At 34.7% G+C, this 23,545-nt stretch overlaps 1 protein-coding gene across 4 annotated transcripts in view; it reads left to right on the top strand.

The window, feature by feature from the left end:
* Positions 1 to 23,545, top strand: part of naa35 (N-alpha-acetyltransferase 35, NatC auxiliary subunit) — a 74,796-nt gene that overhangs the window by 32,783 nt on the left and 18,468 nt on the right. For all 4 annotated transcript variants that reach the window (XM_028802410.2, XM_051928610.1, XM_051928611.1 and 1 more), the window contains exons 8-20: positions 2,460 to 2,503; positions 5,498 to 5,548; positions 6,273 to 6,356; positions 7,710 to 7,824; positions 8,534 to 8,712; positions 11,036 to 11,095; positions 11,569 to 11,675; positions 11,767 to 11,833; positions 18,006 to 18,104; positions 19,335 to 19,513; positions 20,493 to 20,629; positions 21,709 to 21,776; positions 23,386 to 23,526. In XM_028802410.2, coding sequence (XP_028658243.1) covers positions 2,460 to 2,503; positions 5,498 to 5,548; positions 6,273 to 6,356; positions 7,710 to 7,824; positions 8,534 to 8,712; positions 11,036 to 11,095; positions 11,569 to 11,675; positions 11,767 to 11,833; positions 18,006 to 18,104; positions 19,335 to 19,513; positions 20,493 to 20,629; positions 21,709 to 21,776; positions 23,386 to 23,526 — 1,331 coding nt within the window. The remainder of the gene's footprint in view (positions 1 to 2,459; positions 2,504 to 5,497; positions 5,549 to 6,272; positions 6,357 to 7,709; positions 7,825 to 8,533; positions 8,713 to 11,035; positions 11,096 to 11,568; positions 11,676 to 11,766; positions 11,834 to 18,005; positions 18,105 to 19,334; positions 19,514 to 20,492; positions 20,630 to 21,708; positions 21,777 to 23,385; positions 23,527 to 23,545) is intronic.

Below are 23,545 nucleotides of genomic sequence, written 5' to 3'. Positions count from 1 at the left end.
GACTTCTGGCTTTTAATCCATCCATCATTGTTGGAACATCATGGTGCTTTGGGTAGATGGTGGTGGCGCACGCCACCACCAACAGGACACCGGAAAAGGAAACAGAAGAGAGAGTAGGGGTTAGTACAGATTTTGAATGAATAGTTATTATAATGAATTAGATATACAGAGTATCAGGATTAAATTACAGTGAAGTTATGAGAAGGCCATGTTAAAATAATGTGTTTTCAGTAGTTTTTTAAAGTGCTCCACTGTATTAGCCTGGCGAATTCCTACTGGCAGGCTATTCCAGATTTTAGGTGCATAACAGCAGAAGGCCGCCTCACCACTTCTTTTAAGTTTTGCTCTTGGAATTCTAAGGAGACACTCAGTTGAGGATCTGAGGTTACGATTTGGAATATAAGGTGTTAGACATTCCGATATATAAGCCGGGGCGAGATTATTTAAAGCTTTATAAACCATAAGCAGAATTTTAAAGTCAATTCTGAATGACACAGGTAACCAGTGTAGTGACATCAAAACTGGAGAAATGTGTTCGGATTTTTCTTTTCCTGGTAAGGATTCTAGCAGCTGCATTCTGCACTAGTTGCAAACGATTGATGTCTTTTTTGGGTAGTCCTGAGAGGAGTGCGTTACAGTAATCTAGCCGACTGAAAACAAACGCATGAACTAATTTCTCTGCATCTTTCGATGATATAAGAGGTCTAACTTTTGCTATGTTTCTTAGGTGAAAAAATGCTGTCCTAGTGATCTGATTAATATGCGATTTAAAATTCAGATTACAATCAACGGTTACCCCTAAGCTTTTTACCTCCGATTTGACTTTTAATCCTAATGCATGGACGTTCTTCATGTTAAATTGTTAGCCTTTCAGTCATCTTCAACAGACCTCCTGTCACAACTGAATTCTGCAACAATTGTCTTGAATGTGGCATAAGCATTAGAAGTTTAGTTAAAGCACAATTCTTGATTTTGCTGTTTTTAGCATTTTGACTTGGTTCTGAAAAAGTAACATAGCCTATCAACTACAATTGCAAGAAACCTGTACCATGTTTACTACATAGGAGTTAATCTTTGACCATTTGCAGAATCTTCATCATAAAATACCCCTTTCAGGTTCAGGGTCAAAGCTTTCGACAACCATTTGTAATATGTATATTTAACATTATTCATTTAACACAAGAAATGTTAAGGGTTCATATGGTTTTAAGTTTGCAAATTTTTATAGATATGCAGTTAATCAACATGATTCACTAATGTGAAATTAACAATGTTTATTTGGAGTGCCAATAACTTAACCATCAGTTGCTATAAAACTTTATTTTGTTTTTGTATCACAAATTATTTTATAGAGTACAGTTCAATTCAGACTTATGTAGAACTTAAATTCTCAGAATACAACCTACATTACAAACATAATTTAATAATTATAAACCTCAGAATAGATCTGGAATTAATGTATTCAAGAAAAATCTTAAACCCTAATGTCCATAAGATTTTTATACAGCAGAGTTTTGTTTTTTTGGGGAATATCACATCCAAAATGGATGCAACTTAATTTATGCTATGGGTACTCTTTTTTTTTCATTACCAGAAATTGTATATATTACAGAAGATGTGACATAATTACAGTTGACCATCTCTTTTAGCCATTTTCTAAATTCAGTCCTGGGAGACCTCCATGGCTGCACATTTTAATCCAAATAATTTCACAATCTATACATCATTCTTAGTTTTAGCTAAGAATCATTATTTAGTTACCTGGCCAACAAATAAACTTCTTGGTAAACATCTAAATACAGGATTTTGTTTTCCTTCTGTATAGCTAATTGTATCCAGATACTAATTATTAGTAATAAATAGTTCAGGCACAGGTGAAAATGACATTGAATACTAAAAGGGAGCAATTAACTTCACTGCAATATTCTCTTGTCTGCTTGTTCACAGTTACTTCTTACAAATGAGCAGACAAGTGAATATGGAACTGAAGTAATTGCTTTCCATAGGCATTCAGTGTTGCCAGGATTTGGATACAGTTAAGGGTGCAAAGAAATGAGTGAATTAAAAAGAAAATGGAAACAGAAACTAAAGCATTGACATTTTTGGCAAAAACCCAAATGTTTGTACATTTCATAGAACAGGAAAATAAAAAGAAGACGGCACACTAAACAGTGAGATCAATTAGAAGTAGAAATCATGCACTGCGTGTGAAGCTGGTTGTAGTAAACCTTTAGCCACAGGGGTCCCCAGGACTGAACTTTGGAAGCACTGTTCTATACTGAAAAATAGTATGGGAATTAAATAAATTTCTTCATGTGTTAAATATGCAATAACTACACTATGCTGTTGATAACTAATAACTTGTTCAAATTCTTTTCTTTTTCATTTCACAATGAATATTTTCATGTTAAATGTACAGCAGCATTTGAAAATCATTTTTGTTACTGCTTCTTTTAAAGGCATGCTGAAAGATGTGGAAGATGATTTGCAAAGAAGAGTAAAGGTATTATTGAGTTTAGGGTTGTGTTTTAACGTAAATAATATACAAGCGTATACAAGTTACTGTTTCCCTGTTATACAGGGTGAGCCAAAAAGAAGTACCACATTTCAAATGTTTACTCTACAAAAACGCCACAAGCTAAAATACATTTCATTATGATGCAAGGTATACAAAATAGATTTTTTTCACTGTGTTTTAAAAATGATGTCTTCAAGGTGGTGGCCATCATTAGCAATACACTCTTTGAGACGATTTCTGAAAGCTCGCCTGACTCGTTCAGCCATTTCAAGGGGAATAGCTATAATTTCATGGCAAATATCATCCTTCAGGGCTTCAAGGTTTTGAGGTCGGTGTGCATACCTTCAACTTGAGACAGCCCCACCAGAAGAAATTGCACGGAGTAAGATCAGTTGAATGTGAAGGCCACCCGACATCACCTTGCAGGGAGATCAGCTTCCCCGGAAACATTTCCCGGAAAACTTGCATGGATCTCCATGCCGTTTGAGCTGTTGCTCCATCCTGTTGAAACCAGGCTTCCACCACATCCATTTCTTCCAGTTGGGGCCGCAAAAAGTTCTCTAGCATTTCATTGTAATGTTCTGAAGTGACAGTGAATGTTGCTCCCCCCTCCTCAAAAAAGTAAGGACCTACAATGCCAAATTCTGCAATAGCGCACCAAACTGTAACACAATCACTGTGCAGGGGACTTCGGTGAAGTTCACGAAGGTTGGGTTCAGCCCAATAGCGAAAGTTTTGCTTATTTACGCAACCATTCAAATGGAAATGTGCCTTGTCCACTGCACATGAAGATGTCCTCTTGATGAATAGTTTGCAGAATTTTCGCGAACAACTCTCTATGGCTCTCCCAGTCTCCATTTTGTAAGGATGGAAATTAAGGTCCTCATGCAAAATCCTCCTCAAAGACGTGTTGGAAATGCCTAAGGCAGAAGCATGTTTGTGCGCTGCACATCTAGGAGACTGCAGAATTGATGCCCTTACAGCTTGGATGTTTTCAGGCATTCGTACAGTCCGAGGACGGCCTGGAGATTTTCTGTTCAATGTTGTACCCATCTGTCTAAATTTAGCTACCCACTGAAGAATTGTTTTCTGATTTGGGACGTCACCATTAGAAGGAATGCTGAAGTGCCTTCAGAAAGTGCTTTGCATAGTGTTGATGGATTTGTTCTTTTTGAAGAATTCTTCGACAACGAAAGCATGGTGCGCACTGGACCAAGGCATGTTGCTGACTGAAAACTACAAGGGATCGTCCGTCAAAGGACCCCCACCCCAACCCACTCGGCTGCCACTACCTTGACAAATGTGGTAGTTCATTTTGGCTCACCCTGTATTTAAGAAGAAAAAAAAAATTATTAAATAAAATGTTGCATTCCATTTATTCAGTTTTTGTTTAAGTGAATTCTAAGAGCTCTTTGTTAAAATGAATCTGGTTAACTTGGAGACTTTAAACGAATATCTGGACTTTTTTTTAAATTACTTTAACCCATTATATAAATCCACTTAATCTAATACTTTGTTCATTTTGGCAGGAAGGCAAGGGTTTAAACTGGCAACAGAAGCAAAATCTGGATGAGATGACATTCCATCACACTGCACACTCAGAAACACACTAACACTCACTCAGACTTAACAAACACATTCATTTTTCATTTTAGGCAATGACTGAGGTAGCATTCGTCTCCAGTGTAGTTACTGAATATTTTTTTAAATAATATTTTGTTAATGTGGTAGTAAATGTGTTTTATTTTTATTTGAATATTCAGCTTTTCACCACATATTTTCGTCATTTTTCTGTGTTTTCTTGAGGTTACATGTAGTTTCTAACTACATTCTAAAATGTAGATTAGTTCTATTGGAAACTCTTAATCAAAATGAGTGAAAAATACTCCCATACATTAACTGTTGTCCCATTCAGGGTAGTTTTCTTCGTAGCACTCTGTGCTTTTGTAACTAACTGAAGAATTGGGTTCTGAAGATACATGGATTCATATCATTCAGGCTTATGTAAGAAGTATACAAAAATTATGGTTATGCATGATATTACTTATTAAGATGTTTTACTTTACCTCCTACAATAATAGTTCTCAATAGTTATAAAGTTTTTTAAAATGAGAACTACTGTTTAATATTATTTGCCTCCGTGATGATTGTCAGTAAGACAATTTCTTTAAAAAATCTGCATTATTTCATAGTAAATTTAACATTATTTTTGACGCATAAATTTAATGTAGTATCTGCACTCTGCTTTTTGGAACATATTAGTAGTTTATAATTTATAAAATAGGCAGCCATAATATATTTATTCCTTGTATAAATACATAATTTACTAAGTATGTTAAAGCTTTTCCAGTTTTGTGCAGTGTCATTACAAAATGTTATAAGTAGTTAAATTTCCACAGTTAAAACTGTCTATTCGCCCATTGCGTGAACCCTCTTAACTTATTTTAACGTGACAGAACACTGAAGCCTGTTCAGTACCATTAGGTGCAAGGCAAAATGCAGCTTTGTCTGAGGGACTCACTTTAGCACCAGGTACCCATGTTGATACTCAGTCTACGTGTTTGGGACATTGGTGTAAAAGTAATGCAGGCTTACGATGAATGTGCAATCTGTACATAGTATGAGAGCCCTGGGTTTGAATTCTATAGACTGTGAGGCAACAGTGCTGAAAACTGGGCCATTCACCATTCACTGAGAATCCATTACCTGCAATATAACAACACTTAACTGAATTTTAACTGCTATATTGTTTGTACAGATCATTTTAGAAGTATCTGCTACTCTTGTTGCATATACAGTACTAACAGTAAATCAAGCATCATATTTTTCAGAGTATACAAATTTGGTATTTCAGCATTTTGGGAATCCTAAAATATTTCTATGTATATAAACATTGGTAACTGGTTACATTACACCTCTCTACGTAAAGTCTCATTTATCTTAAAAAGCATTTAAATTATTTGTTTTTCTGTCCTAAAGAGCACAAGAATTCGCCAAGGAGAAGAAAGGGACCCCGAAGTTGAACTAGAAGTAAAAGTTATTCTTTCCTTTCTATTAAATTTAAAAGAATGAAAAAGATTTGTTTTGAAAGAGTTATAGTGCATTAATGGTAATGCCATGTCTAACTTTTTTCAATATTATAACCTTTCCTTAACTTAGTCATTACCATAGGTTCCACCAATTTGGTTCAAAACTTCCTTGAGAAATAAATAAATAACCGGAAGTAGATATCCCTCAAATTAATCATTACTCATTTATTTGGTGCATTTATTCAGTCGGTGTGCTTTAGGATGGGGTTGCAGCTCTGATCCCACCCATTGACTAAACTGTGTTGTTTTAGCAAGTTAATAAAGCTGTGAGTGCTATAGTCCTACAAATATACAAAAACCATGCACTTAGTAATTTGTAAGATTCTTTATTTTAAAGTGATAGTTGAATAAATATATTTAAATATAATTATGAACAATTCCAAATCCAAAATTGATTAATGCAGTGTTTCCATGAAGTAAATGTACTTTTAAACTCTGCATACACACTTCATAATACACGTTTTAAGTCCATGGATTTATTTTTCTAATAGTTGGTCACATTATAAGTTTTACTATTTGAGAATTACTGAATATAAACTAAGGTTTCAAAATAATAATGCTTTGCTTTAAGAGCTTTGTAATTTTTGTATTATGCAGTTTTTAAGTAAATTATTATTAACTGAAAAAACAATGCAGTATTAATTATTTATATTTCATTCCTATAGCATCAACAGTGCTCTGCACTTTTCAGCAGAATTAGGTTTACACGCTTATTGCTGACTGCATTGATAGCATTTACAAAAAAAGAGGTGAGTGTTTTTATTACCAGTCTGTTAATCTATTAACCATAATAAGACAAGCAGGGAGCTCCTTTATGCAAATGTTTATATATTAGATCGTTTCTACTAATATTTTAAATATAATTCTCAATCTTAAAGAGTTTACTTTCAGTGGAACATAGTTAAATAGTGTTAAAATGAAAACAAGCTACAGAGGCTGAGAAAGATGTATGCCGTTGTATTACCTACCTGTGTTACTTTTGCAGGTTCATTAAAATGTATTCTTTTAATTGAGTCTTTGCTTTTAAACACATCTCTGCAATATGCACAACTTTTGATAATTTTCAACGAAGCCTCAATGCCTTTGTGTTCAGATATTTTCAGAACAATAGATTTGGATAATTCCTTCTCCCAAAGTGGACGTTTATTTATTTAGCTAGTAATAAGGGCAAGCACAGAATCTTTATAAAATAAAAGATTTTTTTCCTCACAAAAAGTATTCCAATCACAATGAAGCTCAGTGGAGCACAATGGCAAAATGGAATTGCCTTTAACAAGAAGGCAATCCAAATTAAACATGTCCCAATACAGATTCCATTTGTAAGGTCAAAACACAGAGAGCAGAAGGACAAAAAATCCAGAAAAATCATAAAGCACATAGAATTTACCAAAACCACAGTAACTCGCCACTCCTAAGCACATTTGACATGAACCAGCAGGAACTCTTGGGGACCACGCACAAGGCACATTACAGAGGCAATGGTAATGTAGCAAAATTGAAAACAAGAAATAATGCAAATAATTAACCAATGTAAAATGAACATAAAGGACATGAAACAAGCACTTCAACCCTTATAACAGTAAATAGTATTATTCATAAGTTGTATGTTTTTTTGTTTTGTTTTTTATGACTATTTGCAGCTACAAATACACCCAGTGTTTATCATTATCCTTGATGTAATTTTACATTTTTTTAAGATACATTAGCGATTGAACCTGTGTCATTCATTGTCATTTTAATGCATTCATATCATGTTAAAATTTGAAATTTTACGGTAAAATTTATACTGATTTTGTTCAAATTCTGTATGTTTTAAAAGATTGTTTAAAAGAATTTTTTTAGCTTCTTGCTTTTCCTCTGTTTGCTGTTTTTCTTCTCTTACTTTAGAGTTCTGAATTTAATGCCTTTGAAAAGTCTGTAGTCCATATAATGAAGTGTATTTTGAAATTAATAATTATCAGTGTCTGCTCTTTTTGAATAACATAGGGTCCAAGTATGACAGTAATAGCATGACCTGTTGCATTATTGTAATAGCATTGATGATATTATTAATAGTGAGTGTAAATAATCAATATCCTGTTATTATTTTATTAATTTCACAGACAAGTTCAGTAAGTGAAGCACAAAAGTTGATGATGCAAGCTTCTGATCTCCTCTTAGCAATTCACACATCTATCCATCATGGTATTCAAGCACAGAATGATACTACTAAAGGAGGTAACCTATTTTTTAACTTCAGTTCTGAAGCAGTAATGCTGAAAGTAAGCCTAGTAAAGCAGGCCTATTGTCAAAAGAGGACAGCGCCCTTTAAACAACTGTTTAGTGCAATTAAATCATGGAGAAGTCATTTTTAAATATGGGGACCTAGATTTCAAATGATTTTTGAGTTTGAGGAAAGATCTGTAAAGCCTGCTGCTGTGGGGCCATATAAAAATGTTTAAAAGAAACCCAGTGAAGCTAATTAATGTACTGTGTATCCTTCATTGGACTAGCAGGTTAATGAATACAACAATACTTTGACATTTTTAAGACTTTCAGGTTTAGAGGTGCTAGAGTAGGCTACAACTGTCAATATTAGCAATATATAGTGGCATATGTTCTCTTAAGGCAGTCATTAATGCCTTATTTGTGAATCCGCTGAGGATTTATTTATATTAATTTTTTTTTGTCAACTGTAGATGGAAATATTCCACACACTGAGTGAAGAAGCATCATTTGCTCTGTTGGCATGTGATACAATATACTGTAATAATGAAAACCCCTTGCAAAATAATATTGTTAACTGTTAAATAATTTATGTTTAGAGCATAATTGTGGATATGCTTTTAGTATACCTAATTTCTGTTTCTAAAACTATTTTGGATAGATGCAGTTACCTGTTTGAACGTGAAGATTTTCACCTTAAATCTTTTTTTTTTTCTTTTAGATCACCCTATTATGATGGGATTTGAACCCCTAGTGAACCAGAGGCTTCTCCCTCCAACATTTCCTCGTTATGCCAAAATTATTAAAAGAGAAGACATGGTCAACTACTTTACTAAACTAATAGAGCGCATCAAAGTGGTCTGTGAAGTAGTCTGTAACACAAATCTTCACTCAATATTGGTCAGTTGGGTCTTTTTTTGGTTTATTTAAAAACAGGTTAGAATTTATATAAAGCTGAAACATTTGCATAAATTGTGATTTGAAATACTTTTGGTGTTGACTGATTTTAGTAACATAATACATTTTATAGCTGTATGAAAACTATTCAGTCCAGTGTTTTAGCTTGAATAGTTAATGCCACAATTAATAATAATAATAATACATTTTATTTATATAGCACCTTTCCCATGCTCAAGGCACTTACAGAATATAATAAAGAACGGCAGCGTATACAGTATATAGCATTGTACAAACCAGATAAATAAATAAAGAAGATTAAGACAGTGAATTCTGAAAAGAAAAAAGAAAAAGAAACAGACAACGTAATTGATGGTCTAGCACACACACACACACACACACACACACACACACAGGTTACATTAGCATCTTGACAGAGAAGTAAACTGAGAGAAGGGTAATAAAGTCAAAAAGAGCTAAAAGCCTTCCTGAACAGATGAGTTTTGAGTTGTTTTTAAAAGAATTCATGGAGTCAGCTGACCTGATTAATTTTGGTAGGTCATTCCAGAGTCTGGGCGCTATACAGCTGAAGGCCCTGTCACCCATGGAGTGTAGATTAGTGTGGGGCACAACAAGATTGCCAGAATCAGAGGACCTTAGTGGGTGGGCAGGCGCATAGTGATGGAGAAGGTCACTGATGTAGTTTGGCGCGAGGTTATTTAAGGCTTTGTAAGTTATTAGTAGGATTTTATATTCAATTCTGTAAGACACAGGGAGCCAGTGGAGACGGAGCAGGATGGGTGTGATGTGCTCGCTGCTGCTGGTTCGAGTAAGGACTCTTGCAGCTGAGTTTTGAATAAGCTGGAGCTGTGATATAAGATTAGAAGGGGCACCTGCCAGTAGGGAATTACAATAATCGATGCGGGATGTGATAAAAGCATGGACAAGTTTCTCAGCGTTAGAAAAGGAGAAGAAGGAGCGAACACGGGATATGTTACGGAGGTGAAAGTAAGAAAGTTTCTTAATGTGATTTATGTGGGCGGAATAAGAGAGGGAGGAATCAAAAATGACACCAAGATTTTTTACAGTAGAGGCAGGTCTGATGAGATCACTGCCAAGATTGACTGGGAAGGAGCTCATTTCATTAAGTTGCATTTTAGTCCCAATATGCAGGAGTTCAGTTTTATTGCAATTTAATTTTAAAGAGTTCTGCTCCATTCCAGTTTCTTAACCAACTGGAGTAACAAATTGAGTATTGGGCTTGTACCTTTTAATCCCTAAGTGTTCTGCTAGTGTTCTCAATTGTATGATTTATTATTTATCTGAAAATGTTTACAGAATCAATTTTATCAATGCTTAGGAATTTCCCGTGTAGTTGTCTGAGCTCAAGCCTGAAGAGATTTGTATTTCTTAACTTGTCAAAACAATGTTGTTTTAAGCGTTGCCTTTGTCTTTGAATTCTAAATACAGTGTTATTTTGAAAACTGTTCATATGATCACACACCATTTGAATGATCCAATCTCTATACTGACCTCTGATCAAACACTTCTAGCAAGTTTTTTGCTTTGTAGCCCATTCTCTTTACACTCATCAGGAGGCAGTGAACTTTGAAATAAGCTCCCTATGTTCTCATCATCCACAGGGTATCTTTTTGCCAGTTTTGCTGCCAATGGATAACATCTACAAATTGAGTTGTAAAAATGAGTGTTGAGCTCATCTCAGAGTTGCACACTGTATTCCAAAAGGGTCTCATTAGTACATTCAAAAGTACAAATTCTCCTTACTGTCACCTGATTGATTTTTTAAATATAACCTTCTTTCTAAAAGCCTTTTTTAAATTATGCCTTTGCACTACCTGGAACGTGATAATACTGTGTCAACATTGAAGGTTTATGCCACCCATGTTTTGTTTATTGTGAATGTTCATTTTTGCGCACATGTAACACTTGATACAACCATATATATTGAACTGCATTTTTCCATGCAATTGACCAGTTTTGAATTTATCCAGATCTTTGTGCAGCTGCTAAGTTTGATCAACTTATATGAAGTTAGTTTGATGGACCAAGCTACTGTATGTTTTGTTCTTGGCTTGGAAATCATGGTTTTCTAAGTCACACTGAGGCCAGTGACAATCAAATGAAACTATCAAAACTGGTGCACTATTGTTCTCTGTGTATGATAACATTCTGTGTGTCTGCAATATGCCAATCAAAAATTTACAGTTACTTTTGTTAAACACACAGCTGAGTAAACATAGTTAATATGTTTATACTCTTTTTCTAACATTGTGTGATAAAATTGTCTTATTCTTGTCTTTGGTAGGATTTTTTCTGTGATTTTAGTGAACAATCACCCTGTGTGCTATCAAGGTCATTGTTACAAGTAAGTTCGCTTTTAAACCATGAAACAATATGTTTAGTTAGGTGTTTGTAATAATATACTATTCAACTACTCAAGCTGTGAACCGCACAGCGTAAAAAAACCCTATCCCATACGTACTTGGAAAATATCCTTTACATACAGTATAGGTTACTTTCATATACATACAATATGGGATGCCCAGAGTGCACCTTTGTAATTTTTTAAATCTATCTTTATCTCGTATGCAGATGAAAGTATCCTGTATGTAAGTGAAAACATCTTGTATGCATGTGAAAGTATCCCTTACGTATGAGATATTTTCATGTATGTCCAAGATAAGGGATATCCCATAATTTTTTTTTTCATTATGTGGTTCACGGCTTCCATATACAACCTTGCATGAACAGTGTCGATGCACTTTTAAAGGTCAATTTAATCACTTCCTCAGACCTGTACATTTCTGGAGAAAAGTAAGATTTGTTTTATCTTTTTAGACTACTTTCCTAATGGATAACAAAAAGGTTTTTGGAACACATTTAATGCAGGATATGATTAAAGATGCTTTAAGAAACTTTGTGAGTCCCCCTGTTTTGTCGACAAAGTAAGTCAATGTATTCTACAGTTACTTTGATATAACATATTTAAGATCTGTCAAATAGAACTAATAACTTGAAATTTTATGTGCTATTTAGATGCTGTTTGTACAACAGTCATCAAGCAAAGGATTATATAGATTCATTTGTTACACACTCTGTACGGGTAAGCAATGTATCTTTCTTGTGTTTTAGTATTGAAATTTGATATTGCTCTATGTAATTATGAAGTCATATTTTTTGCATAATTCTTAACAATCTAATGATTAAGCTTATATCATTATGGAGAAAGTAATCATTTTTTGTTGTATGAAACACAAAGGGGCAACAGACTATCTGGAATAGTTGAGCAAAGCACATCATCAATATAAATATTGATATCTGTCAAAAATCTTGGGGGGGGGGGGGGGATTATATTTTTACTTTGGTGATTCCATAATTTTAAATGCTTTTGTGTATGTGTATATTTGTGTATGTAATATATATATATAATATAATATAAAATATTCTCACACGTGTGTTTGAGAGACAATTTTCCAGCTCTCCTATTAGTAATTCCACCACAAACTATGGGTTAAAGCTGTCACTTACTGCCTTTTCTGACCTTTTATCTTCAGACCTGAAGATCATTGGCACGAGGAGCCATGACATGACTTCGGGCTTCAGGGACTTGAACCTGCCCCTTCTGACTAGGAGGCTTTAGATAGAGCACCACTGCTTTAATCCGACAGTCAACAAACTCATGTATGCAAAGACTAATTATGTTCAGACAGCATTTGTCAACTTTATTTTTCTTTTACATCCAGGGTTCTCCTTCAAACTGCCCCAAATCTTTTACATTTTCTCATCTCTTGTATTTCCAGTGGCATAGTCGACAGGATTTCTCCCTTTTAGTTTTTCATGGTTCCAGGCAGTCTGCTCTGTTGAGGTCATAATTAGCTCCACTGATTGGGTAGACTCTCTGCACCTACCCTGTCAGAAGAGGAGCGAGGATGTGTGCCCAGATGGCCTGATCCCAAAGGTATTGTGCCACAGTCCTTTCAAAACTAAGGAGGTATGCTTCATAGTCATCTTTAGGATGAAGTGGCATGAATACCTGGGACAAGCCAACCACCCATTCTTTTTGCAGAGCTTCCCAAGGCCTACACTGTGCTGATAGAGCTACCACCACTGCTGTGAGGCCCACTCGATTTCAGTTGGAATGCTGCTGACCATGTCACTGTAAATACTTGTATAAGAGACAAGATAAAGATTTGTGGAGTTCGCACTTCAAAGGCAAACTCCGTTTAAAGAAAAAGAGTTGGAAAAAAAAGTCTGAACATGATTAATTTATCCAAACGCAAGTCTGTCGACTGCAGAGTTGCAGTGGTTGTGCTATATCTAAAGCCTCCTAGGTAGAAGTGGTCAGTCCAAGTCCCTTGAGCCAGAAGTGACGTCATGGCTCCTCATGCTGATGACCTTCAGGTCTAAGGATAAACGAAGAGAAGGAGTAGTAAGTGACAGCACCAACCCATGGTTTTGGATGAATTACTAACAGAAAAGCCCTGAAGTTGTCCCCCAAATGCACATGTTTGACAATATAGTAATATATAATACAAAGTTCACTTATTTATCAACAATAAAACTACTTCTAGTCTAGTTAAAAAGCTGAAATTTGGTAGGATGGTACACCTAGGACACTAGGTATCCACTAAGAAGAACATTTCAATATATCAAAGGAATAACTTCCATGGTAGAAAAATTAAATACACCAAAATCTCAAAAAGAAAATTAGCCACATATTGTTTGTTGGCAATAATCCTGCAGCAAGTGGGCTGTTTATTTTTTTTTTCCTTTATTGCTGAGCACCGAGAAGGGGAAAGTGAGGCTGCCCCTTTATGCAAATGAGGGCCACTGCAGAAGTGACAGTAACACTGAGGCCCATTGTCTTAAGTTTCCTGGGCAAAGCCATTTAACATAGCTAGTATGTGGGTGGGTGTGTGTTTATGTGAATGTATATATGTGTACTGTATGTGTATATACACACATATATGTACACATAAACACACACGCACTTTTTATTGGACATTTAAGCAATTCCAGTGAATAACCTGAAATGGTTCAGAGGTGAGTGGTAAACACTCGGAGGCTAGAAAAATGTTTATTTTACCAGAAAGCTAAAAAATAATGTAAGAGTTATATAAAAAGGCCTTTTTCAGGGAACTGGTCATGAGTTAACAACTTACAGGTTTTCTGCAGTAATGGAAGTTAATTAAGTCTTCATGCAAACGAGTGCATTTGTTGATTACTTGCAAAACCTTCATTCTGTACAAAAACTGTGCTGAACCAAACTGTATTGCAATATCCACTGAAGCATTATTTTAAAATTTTTAATCGAATTGTATTTTCTTAATTGACTAAGTGTCCCTGTCCCTCCCATACATTATATGCCAGTATGCTACAATTCTCTGTACTGATTTTGAGCAACCTAATCATGGCGGCAACTGCACTGCATTCAGTGATAGAAGGTTTTGTTTGTTATGTAAAAATAGATGGTGTTTCACAACAGCACTATCTCAATACATGGACACCTGAAGAGAAAGCATGCTGAAGTGTGTATAGCGCAGGACAAGTCAACCGTACCATAAATAACCTGCTTCCATTTACTTAGCTGTTCAACAATAGTTCTTCTAGTGTTGTGAAGTAGCTTAACTTGAGAAATTCTTGCTTGTGATTAGCGCTTGAAGTAAAGTTACAGCCATGGTATTTCTTTGGACAGAACGGGTAAATTATCTGCTAATTGCACTTGTCAGTTGTCCTCCTTATTGTACATGAGTGCACTAAACTAAGATAGTGTTTCTAGAACCAGGCTAGTGAAATATGATAGACTAATCTCTTAAATGCACTTGCTACTTTTATTACAGGTAGAGCTGAATTTTAATCCTTTACCAGATATCTATGCCATGGCCAGCAACTTGTAACTCTTTGACTGTCATGCCATGGATCTGAAAGAAAACAACTTTTTAGGAGTCAATATTGTCAAAATTGAGCAGCAATAATATCCTTTATAAAGCAGACCTACAGTGGTGTGAAAAACTATTTGCCCCTTTCCTGATTTCTTATTCTTTTGCATGTTTGTCACACAAAATGTTTCTGATCATCAAACACATTTAACCATTAGTCAAATATAACACAAGTAAACACAAAATGCAGTTTTTAAATGATGGTTTTTATTATTTAGGGAGAAAAAAAATCCAAACCTTCATGGCCCTGTGTAAAAAAGTAATTGCCCCCTTGTTAAAAAATAACCTAACTGTGGTGTATCACACCTGAGTTCAATTTCCGTAGCCACCCCCAGGCCTGATTACTGCCACACCTGTTTCAATCAAGAAATCACTTAAATAGGAGCTGCCTGACACAGAGAAGTAGACCAAAAGCACCTCAAAAGCTAGACATCATGCCAAGATCCAAAGAAATTCAGGAACAAATGAGAACAGAAGTAATTGAGATCTATCAGTCTGGTAAAGGTTATAAAGCCATTTCTAAAGCTTTGGGACTCCAGCGAACCACAGTGAGAGCCATTATCCACAAATGGCAAAAACATGGAACAGTGGTGAACCTTCCCAGGAGTGGCCGGCCGACCAAAATTACCCCAAGAGCGCAGAGACGACTCATCCGAAAGGTCACAAAAGACCCCAGGACAACGTAAAGAACTGCAGGCCTCACTTGCCTCAATTAAGGTCAGTGTTCACGACTCCACCATAAGAAAGAGACTGGGCAAAAACGGCCTGCATGGCAGATGTCCAAGACGCAAACCGCTGTTAAGCAAAAAGAACATTAGGGCTCGTCTCAATTTTGCTAAGAAACATCTCAATGATTGCCAAGACTTTTGGGAAAATACCTTGTGGACTGATGAGACAAAAGTTGAACTTTTTGGAAGGCAAATGTCCCGTTACATCTGGCGTAAAAGGAACACAGCATTTCAGAAAAAGAACATCATACCAACAGTAAAATATGGTGGTGGTAGTGTGATGGTCTGGGGTTGTTTTGCTGCTTCAGGACCTGGAAGGCTTGCTGTTATAGATGGAACCATGAATTCTACTGTCTACCAAAAAATCCTGAAGGAGAATGTCCGGCCATCTGTTTGTCAACTCAAGCTGAAGCGATCTTGGGTGCTGCAACAGGACAATGACCCAAAACACACCAGCAAATCCACCTCTGAATGGCTGAAGAAAAACAAAATGAAGACTTTGGAGTGGCCTAGTCAAAGTCCTGACCTGAATCCAATTGAGATGCTATGGCATGACCTTAAAAAGGCGGTTCATGCTAGAAAACCCTCAAATAAAGCTGAATTACAACAATTTTGCAAAGATGAGTGGGCCAAAATTCCTCCAGAGCACTGTAAAAGACTCATTGCAAGTTATCGCAAACGCTTGATTGCAGTTATTGCTGCTAAGGGTGGCCCAACCAGTTATTAGGTTCAGGGGGCAATTACTTTTTCACACAGGGCCATGTAGGTTTGGATTTTTTTTTCTCCCTAAATAATAAAAACCACCATTTACAAACTGCATTTTGTGTTTACTTGTGTTATATTTGACTAATGGTTAAATGTGTTTGATGATCAGAAACATTTTGTATGACAAACATGCAAAAGAATAAGAAATCAGGAAGGGGGCAAATAGTTTTTCACACCACTGTATGTTTAGAGAAAATATAGTGTACCTAGATTTAACTTTATAATCATTAAATTGTAAATAAATCACATTCAATGAGCAGTCAGGCAGACTTAGGAAAGTGTATTTTTTTTTAGTCTAGTGCAGTTGATCCAAACCGAAAGGTAGTTTGTACTGAATGATGCCTGTTAAGTGCTTTGTGGTGTGAAGGCTTCCTCCCAATTTTTCACTTCACTTTCTATTTCTGAAACAAACAATATTTTTTGCAGTAAGACTGTTTAAAGTGTACACATTTTTGTGCTGCACCGGATTTTTGATGGATTATTAATGCAAAGTTACTGATTAAGATATTTAGCAGGTTACTTTTGAAAAAATGAAAAACTGCCAATCAACATCAGGAATTTAAAATGAATTGATCTATGTGTTTATTTTCAGTGCTGCTTGTCAGTTTTTTTACAAGTAATACATATTTAAGGCTATGATACCAGTAACAGGAATTTAAAAAAAAAAATTGCTTGTTCTGTAGTTACAGTCCCTTCAGAACAAAGTGTGAAGATGTACTTTAGTCTACAATGCAAAATTAACTGTTACTGAAAATTTTAACTTAATATATATTTAATGCTTTGCAGCTGCAAAATTATAGACTTTTGGTTTTACATCACTCTTCTCTTCAAGAGATAAGAGTTGCTTCTCTCCAGCAATATGATTTTTAAGTTTGTATAATTTATACATTACAAACCTCACTAAGCAGCTTTATGCTAAAAATGCCTAGCAGATATATTCCTGATGTCTATAAATAACATCTTTATCGATTTAAGATGGATTCTTAAAAAATACATGTGGAATGAGTCTTAACAGTGGATTCATAATAGCATTTAGCTCTAAAAGAATCCAAAAAGCATAATTAGTTGGTCCTGTTTCAAGTTGGACTGCAGGTACCAAGTTACGTTGATAAGTCCGTTATTAATTTTTAAAATATCCTTATTTACTTTTAGGCCTTATTTGCTTAAATATATTAATTAATGTTAACAGTGTCGTCTTCTTTGTCTATTTTAAATTGTGTTTGTTTCAAATCCTTATGTTCTCAAATCCTATATATATATATATAATATATAAAATTATTCAGTAAATATTCAAATACAGCACACATTCATTTGCCTACTTCAATTATTCAATTAAGTTAATTGGCAGATTAATAAAAAAAATAAATTGTTGATAAAATAATTATTATGAGCCCATTACTAGCTCCCTAAAAGAGGCCTTTTTGTATAACTTGCATTATTTTTCAGTTTTTGGTAACCTAATCTTTCTCCCTCTCTCTCATATATATAATATGTGTACATAATCACTTTATTAAGACCAAAAGAAACATTTCTTAATGTCTTGTTACATAACAGTATGTCACTAATTGTGCCTAATATAAAGTGTTACCAAATAAAAATTAAAATAGTAGATTAATATTTAAATTTAACATATTGTATCCATCCTTATGCACTTAATGACTTTGTATTAGTGACTAAGAAAGTCAGAAATTTTGAAATATATTCCTAATGAGTCTTTAATTTTAAAAATGTATAAATTGTTTATTGCATTCTTGATGGTCATAAAATTCTGCATTGTTTAGTATTTACTGTAGTTCTATAATAAAATTTTTTTTGCACATGTATTTTAATTCTGCTTCTTTAGCCATTCTGTAGTTTAATCCAGATACATGGACATAATCGGGCACGGCAAAGAGATAAATTAGGCCATATTTTAGAAGAATTTACCACTCTACAAGATGAGGTGAGATCATCAATACTACATATATTATAAGCTCTTTTAGTCATTTTGATAGTAGTTGTTGTCTTAGAGCCTCCTCTGCAGTTATTACTAAAGAATGTGCTTAAAATATTTAATAATGGGGGGTGTTCATGTTTACACCTCAGCAAGCAAAATAATTGCTTCCACAAGAAAACCGTAACTTAAGATGTATAGATCAATGTGTCACATCCTCAATGAGACTGTCTAAGATTTGTTTTCCTTTATGATAGCCTCCATTGCTGAGGTTTTGAACCTCATCTTTTCAAACTTCCTATCATTGCAGTAATATTCCACATTGAAGGAACTCATTTTCATTGCTAGAGTCTACTCTTTGGTTCTGTTTTTCATATGTAATCGCCTAATGCTCTTTGCAATTGCCTTCCATTGTTCAACTTGCATTTTGTAGACACACATAGTAAGACTGCTCCAAATTGCTTCTTCAGCATGTGTCGGAGTAGACCATGTATGTCACATTATAGGAATAGCCAGTAGGGTAGATTTTGGGTTTGAAGCTCATTTTATAACAGTTCTTTCCGATTGATCCTAGACAGAATTATGAGTTATGTAATTCAAATAATAAATATGTAGGGCTGGGTTGTGGTGTCATTTTTCAGAGGGAGGCTCTCTCTAAATAAACCCTACCAGGAGCACAGAACAACATTGCTCTAAAAGACACTAGTGTGCCAAGTGTTTTGGTAAATTAACATTTATTTTTTAATTGCATATCAGTCTTTTCTGTTGTTTCTGTTAATATTTTTCTTGTTTTGTATTATAATAAAGAAAACCTGTATTTTTAGATTCTAATATGTATTTGATAGATGTCTGTATTTTGTTGTAAAAAAGGTGTCATGCCAAAGTAATTATATGGTGCAGATACTGTTTATTGGTGTTCACCTGAAAAGATTACTTGTGTTTTCAGATTTTTTCTGTCTTTTCATTCTATAGTTGTGCTTTGTTGTAATGCCATATTTAGATGTTGTAATAATTAAAATAATCACTGTGAAAGGTCAAACTTGTAAATAGTAAAACCATTCTTCCAAAAGACTAAAACTATGCAATTTTAATTTATCAACTGTATTTATCTAATCATAATCACAAGTTTAACAATCATTGATCCAGTACACCTGACAATGTACAGTTCTTTTAAAATTATCAGTATTTTTAAAGTGTGGGGCCCACTGTAATTCAATATCCATAAATGTATTTTTCCAGGCAGAAAAAGTAGATGCTGCTCTTCACAGTATGCTTATGAAGCAAGAGCCACAGAGACAACACCTGGCATGTTTGGGAACCTGGGTTCTTTACCATAATCTGCGGATCATGATCCAGTACCTTCTGAGTGGATTTGAATTAGAGCTCTATAGCATGCATGAATATTATTATATTTACTGGTATGATTTCATTATAGTATGATTCTTTTTGGCAAATTGCTTAAATAATATGAGTTATGCTATATAGAAAATTTTAGCTTCACTTGTTAAACTCGAAGTGAAATCTTCATTACTATCTGCTACCTTACTGGTTCAGAATCTTTCAGCAGTACAGCAAATAGTTTAAAGTGCTAGTGTTGGGACTCTGCAGTAAAATTCAAACTCCACCTTGAATAATTTAGCATAAACTGCTGTTACATGGGCATTTTTTAAACTGGTCAAGCACTCTTCCCAAATTTAATCTTATCAAACTTGCATTTTTTGTGATCAGATTTTTATTAGAATGAAGGAAAAACAAAGAAAGCTCAACAGGCATGAGATGAAGTTTTCCGTGAAGTATGTTTACCTCCCATGGAAGTTGTATCTAGGAGGACTGTTTTGTGTTTGTTTTTTTTGTTTTCACTAGGCCAATGAGGACTTGGACCACTTTAGTCATTCCTTAAGAAGGAACATGATTTATTATTTATTTTCTGTTTGCTGCTTTGTGTTCGCTTGTGTTTATTCAACCCTACTATTTATTTATTGAATCTATTGTTTACCTTTGAATACCTTGGCATCCATGACATTATTCGTAGTACACCCTTCTCAGTGAGATTGGTCCCTCTCTGTTACAGAGTCTCAATCTTTAACAATTTTTTTGTTTAGATTGTATATTATATTATATTATAACTGTAAAATCCATAACATCTTCATAATTATTTTTGTCCTTTCCAAGTATTATTTTTTGGGGTTTTAAAATATTCATTGACTGTCATTTTAGATGCTATTTGAATTGCTTGTATTCTTAATTTTGTGTTGTTTCATGATAAATTTTTTAATTTTTTTTTAACTATGTCAATCTTTAGTGTGAAGAAATTAACAGCTATTTGCCTATGTTAGTGAGAAGAAATTAACAGCTATTTGCCTATGTATAAATTCCCCCAAATTTCTTTCTTTTCAGGTACCTTTCTGAATTTCTATATGCCTGGTTGATGTCAACACTTAGCCGAGCTGACAGCTCCCAGATGGCTGAGGAGAGGATCATGGAAGAACAGCAGAAAGGCCGCAGTAGTAAGAAGTCAAAGAAAAAGAAAAAGGGTAATTATGATCAGACTTACTTGAACTTGTATTGTAATTTTTAAATTATATTTTGTATTTTAAGGATATACAGGCAGTATAAGCTATGAAAATAGTATTGTTTGGCAAAATATCATTTTTTTCCCTATGTACTATATGGTAGCATCTTGGAGAAAAGTTTACTGCATTTGTAAGTCCTTATTAATTATATCCATTGATCCTTGCATCAGTCAATATATGATTAACACTTGAATCCCTGAAGCCTACGAAAAAAGTCGTAATCCCAGGCCACCTTAAATTCCTTCACACCTCCTCATCAGCATCTTTGTTTTGCAGATGTGTTGATCAGCACAAGCAGCAAGCAGCCTACTATCCCATTCCCGGTTACATTACGGTGTTGGGTTCAAGAGGCTCCCAAAACTGAAAGAAGGAGAATGGAGTAGGACCCGCACTGTCACAGTGGAACACATCATTTATTGGCATTTCAACAAAGCCATAACATACTGTAGCTGTTGGGATAGCTGTTGTGCCAGAGCCAATACTCACTGGTTTTTGACCCACAGCTAAACTGCTGCCTCCATTCCCTAAACCAGCAAGAGTCTTTCTCGAGTGCCGTTTCCAAACTTACTGGAGAACTGCTGCCTTTCTGGTCCTCAAAGTCATTCCATATCAGTTAGCACCCTCAGCTAGGATTCCAAGGAGCCAATTTGTACTGTGAAAAGCAGCTCTGCCACTGTCTTTCATGTCTGACACCTTTTTTCTGAAAGACTTCCTCGCAAGTTGTAATGATTTTTTGCTTTTGTCAGCCATCATATAATTCATTTTGTTATAGCAACACTTGCCTTTTTTCTCCAGAAAACAATCTGGGGCACGCAAAGTTATGCTATATTTATCTCCCAGAAACTGTACAACAGCAGAAGTTTACACTTTTTAATGTTTGGTTTAGGTGGATGAAATATAAGGAGAAGGATGGCAATAGTATGCCAATCTTAAATATTAGTATGTTTTATTTTTTTAGATTGAACAAATATTTATATTTATTTTAAATGAATGTAAAACTAGTCACCAAGTGTTGCTTTTTTTATCTTCCTTCATCTCAGCTCGTCCTTTAAGCAAAGAAATCACCATGAGCCAGGCCTACCAAAATATGTGTGCTGGAATGTACAAGGTAAACGCACTGTTGATTTACTTTAGTATTTTAACATGATAGCTGAGAAAAGAATAACAAAACTGCACTATATTCATAATGCAGACAGTAGAATGAACATTCTTAGAAGGGCAGACTAGTACCTGAAACTTTTCATGCAGCTCACAAATAAAATCATCACTAAGAAAATAAAATGCAGCAGCAATGTATTTCTGGTACAGGATAATTAAAAAGTTTTTTTTTTTTTTATTAATTTAACTTAACACCAGATATTACATTTTCTGAATGTTGAAAATGATTTATAGTAATATGTGTGTGTGTGTCAATATGTTTGTGCATACTGTTATATAATATATAACAGTGGGGAGAGTGTATGTGTATGTGAATTGGTAGGTTTAGAAGTCTGTACGGGAGCAGTTCATAGGAGTGACATAACAAAGGAGTGAAACCTCAGATATAAATTTCAAAGGAGTGACAAGCATCCGACCAACCATCCAAGTGGTAGGTGAGGCGACAACGATTTTTTTGGCGAGCACACTTTCAGCTGTGTTCCTGCTCTCTGTTGAAGCAAGATAACAAATTATTTAATAATATTTTAATCGTAATTTGTCACTCCATCGTTATATCACTCCAATAAAATGTCACTCCTTTAATACTGTATTTATGTCACTCCTATGAAGTGTCACTCCTTCGATACAGACCTGTCTGCACACGGACAGCGGTTCCAGACCATTAGCCACATACGTTCACTGTCACAAATGAAGAGTAGTCCTATCTCTTTAGATACTGAGTCACATCAAGCTATATATTTTAAGAAGAGAATGTAACTGAGCTATGTGTTTAAAATCTTTCAAGTAATGGCATTCATTTATATAACTGCTGTGCATTTTGTGAGCATTAAGAGGTGTGTTATACAGCTTTAACGTTATTTTATCAAACACTGGCCATCAAATTTAATGTGTAGGTCTGGCCATAAAATCACAATCTGGGGAATATTTGTCCTTTGCATAAAGTCTCATTATAAAACAATCATATATTGCAGTGACAACTGCAGAATAGCCATGTTGACATTAATATTAAACCAAAAGGGAATATATGTTGTAGAAAATTAAAATACAGTAAATATATAAATAAGCTAAATCAACAGCATCTGAAATCCTTATCCATAACTACTAGGCTAAGATTTATCTCATGAAAGCATTAGGGCGGTTCAAACAGAATTAACACACCATTTGTGCTATTTTTTTTATGTTGTTAATGAAGTCTTATCAAAACACATTTGAGAATGAGCTGGCTTTTGAAAGGCTTGTCGTTCATTCAAATAAAAGACAAGATAATGTAGAACAGTTAGCTACTCTTCATGTAGACCGAGTAAAAATTAAATCAGCTAAAGGTTTTACGCGGTTGAGCCAGATGTTCCTAATTCTGTACTCTGTTTCTTTTTATGATAAGGGTTTCTAGAAGGTGCTAAATGTGATCTACCATGTTTTGCAATATTGGAACATAATGGATTACATATATTTCAGTGTTTTCTTTAGAATGTACCGCTACATTATTGAAGATTCTTGTACTCTGCTGTTAGAAAATATAATGGATTGCAAACATACTGATTTATAAATATATTTTTTAGACTATGATAGCGTTTGATATGGATGGAAAAGTAAGAAAACCAAAGTTTGAGCTGGACAGTGAACAAGTTCGATATGAGCACCGGTTTGCTCCTTTTAACAGTGTTGTAACACCCCCACCTGTACACTACTTACAGTTTAAGGTAAGTTGAATTGTGCAGG

Source organism: Erpetoichthys calabaricus, chromosome 5 (genome assembly GCF_900747795.2).
Source record: "Erpetoichthys calabaricus chromosome 5, fErpCal1.3, whole genome shotgun sequence".
In the NCBI taxonomy this organism is placed as follows: domain Eukaryota; kingdom Metazoa; phylum Chordata; class Cladistia; order Polypteriformes; family Polypteridae; genus Erpetoichthys; species Erpetoichthys calabaricus.
Note: the sequence above shows the minus strand (reverse complement) of the source record. Positions and strands in the feature narration are given on the sequence as shown.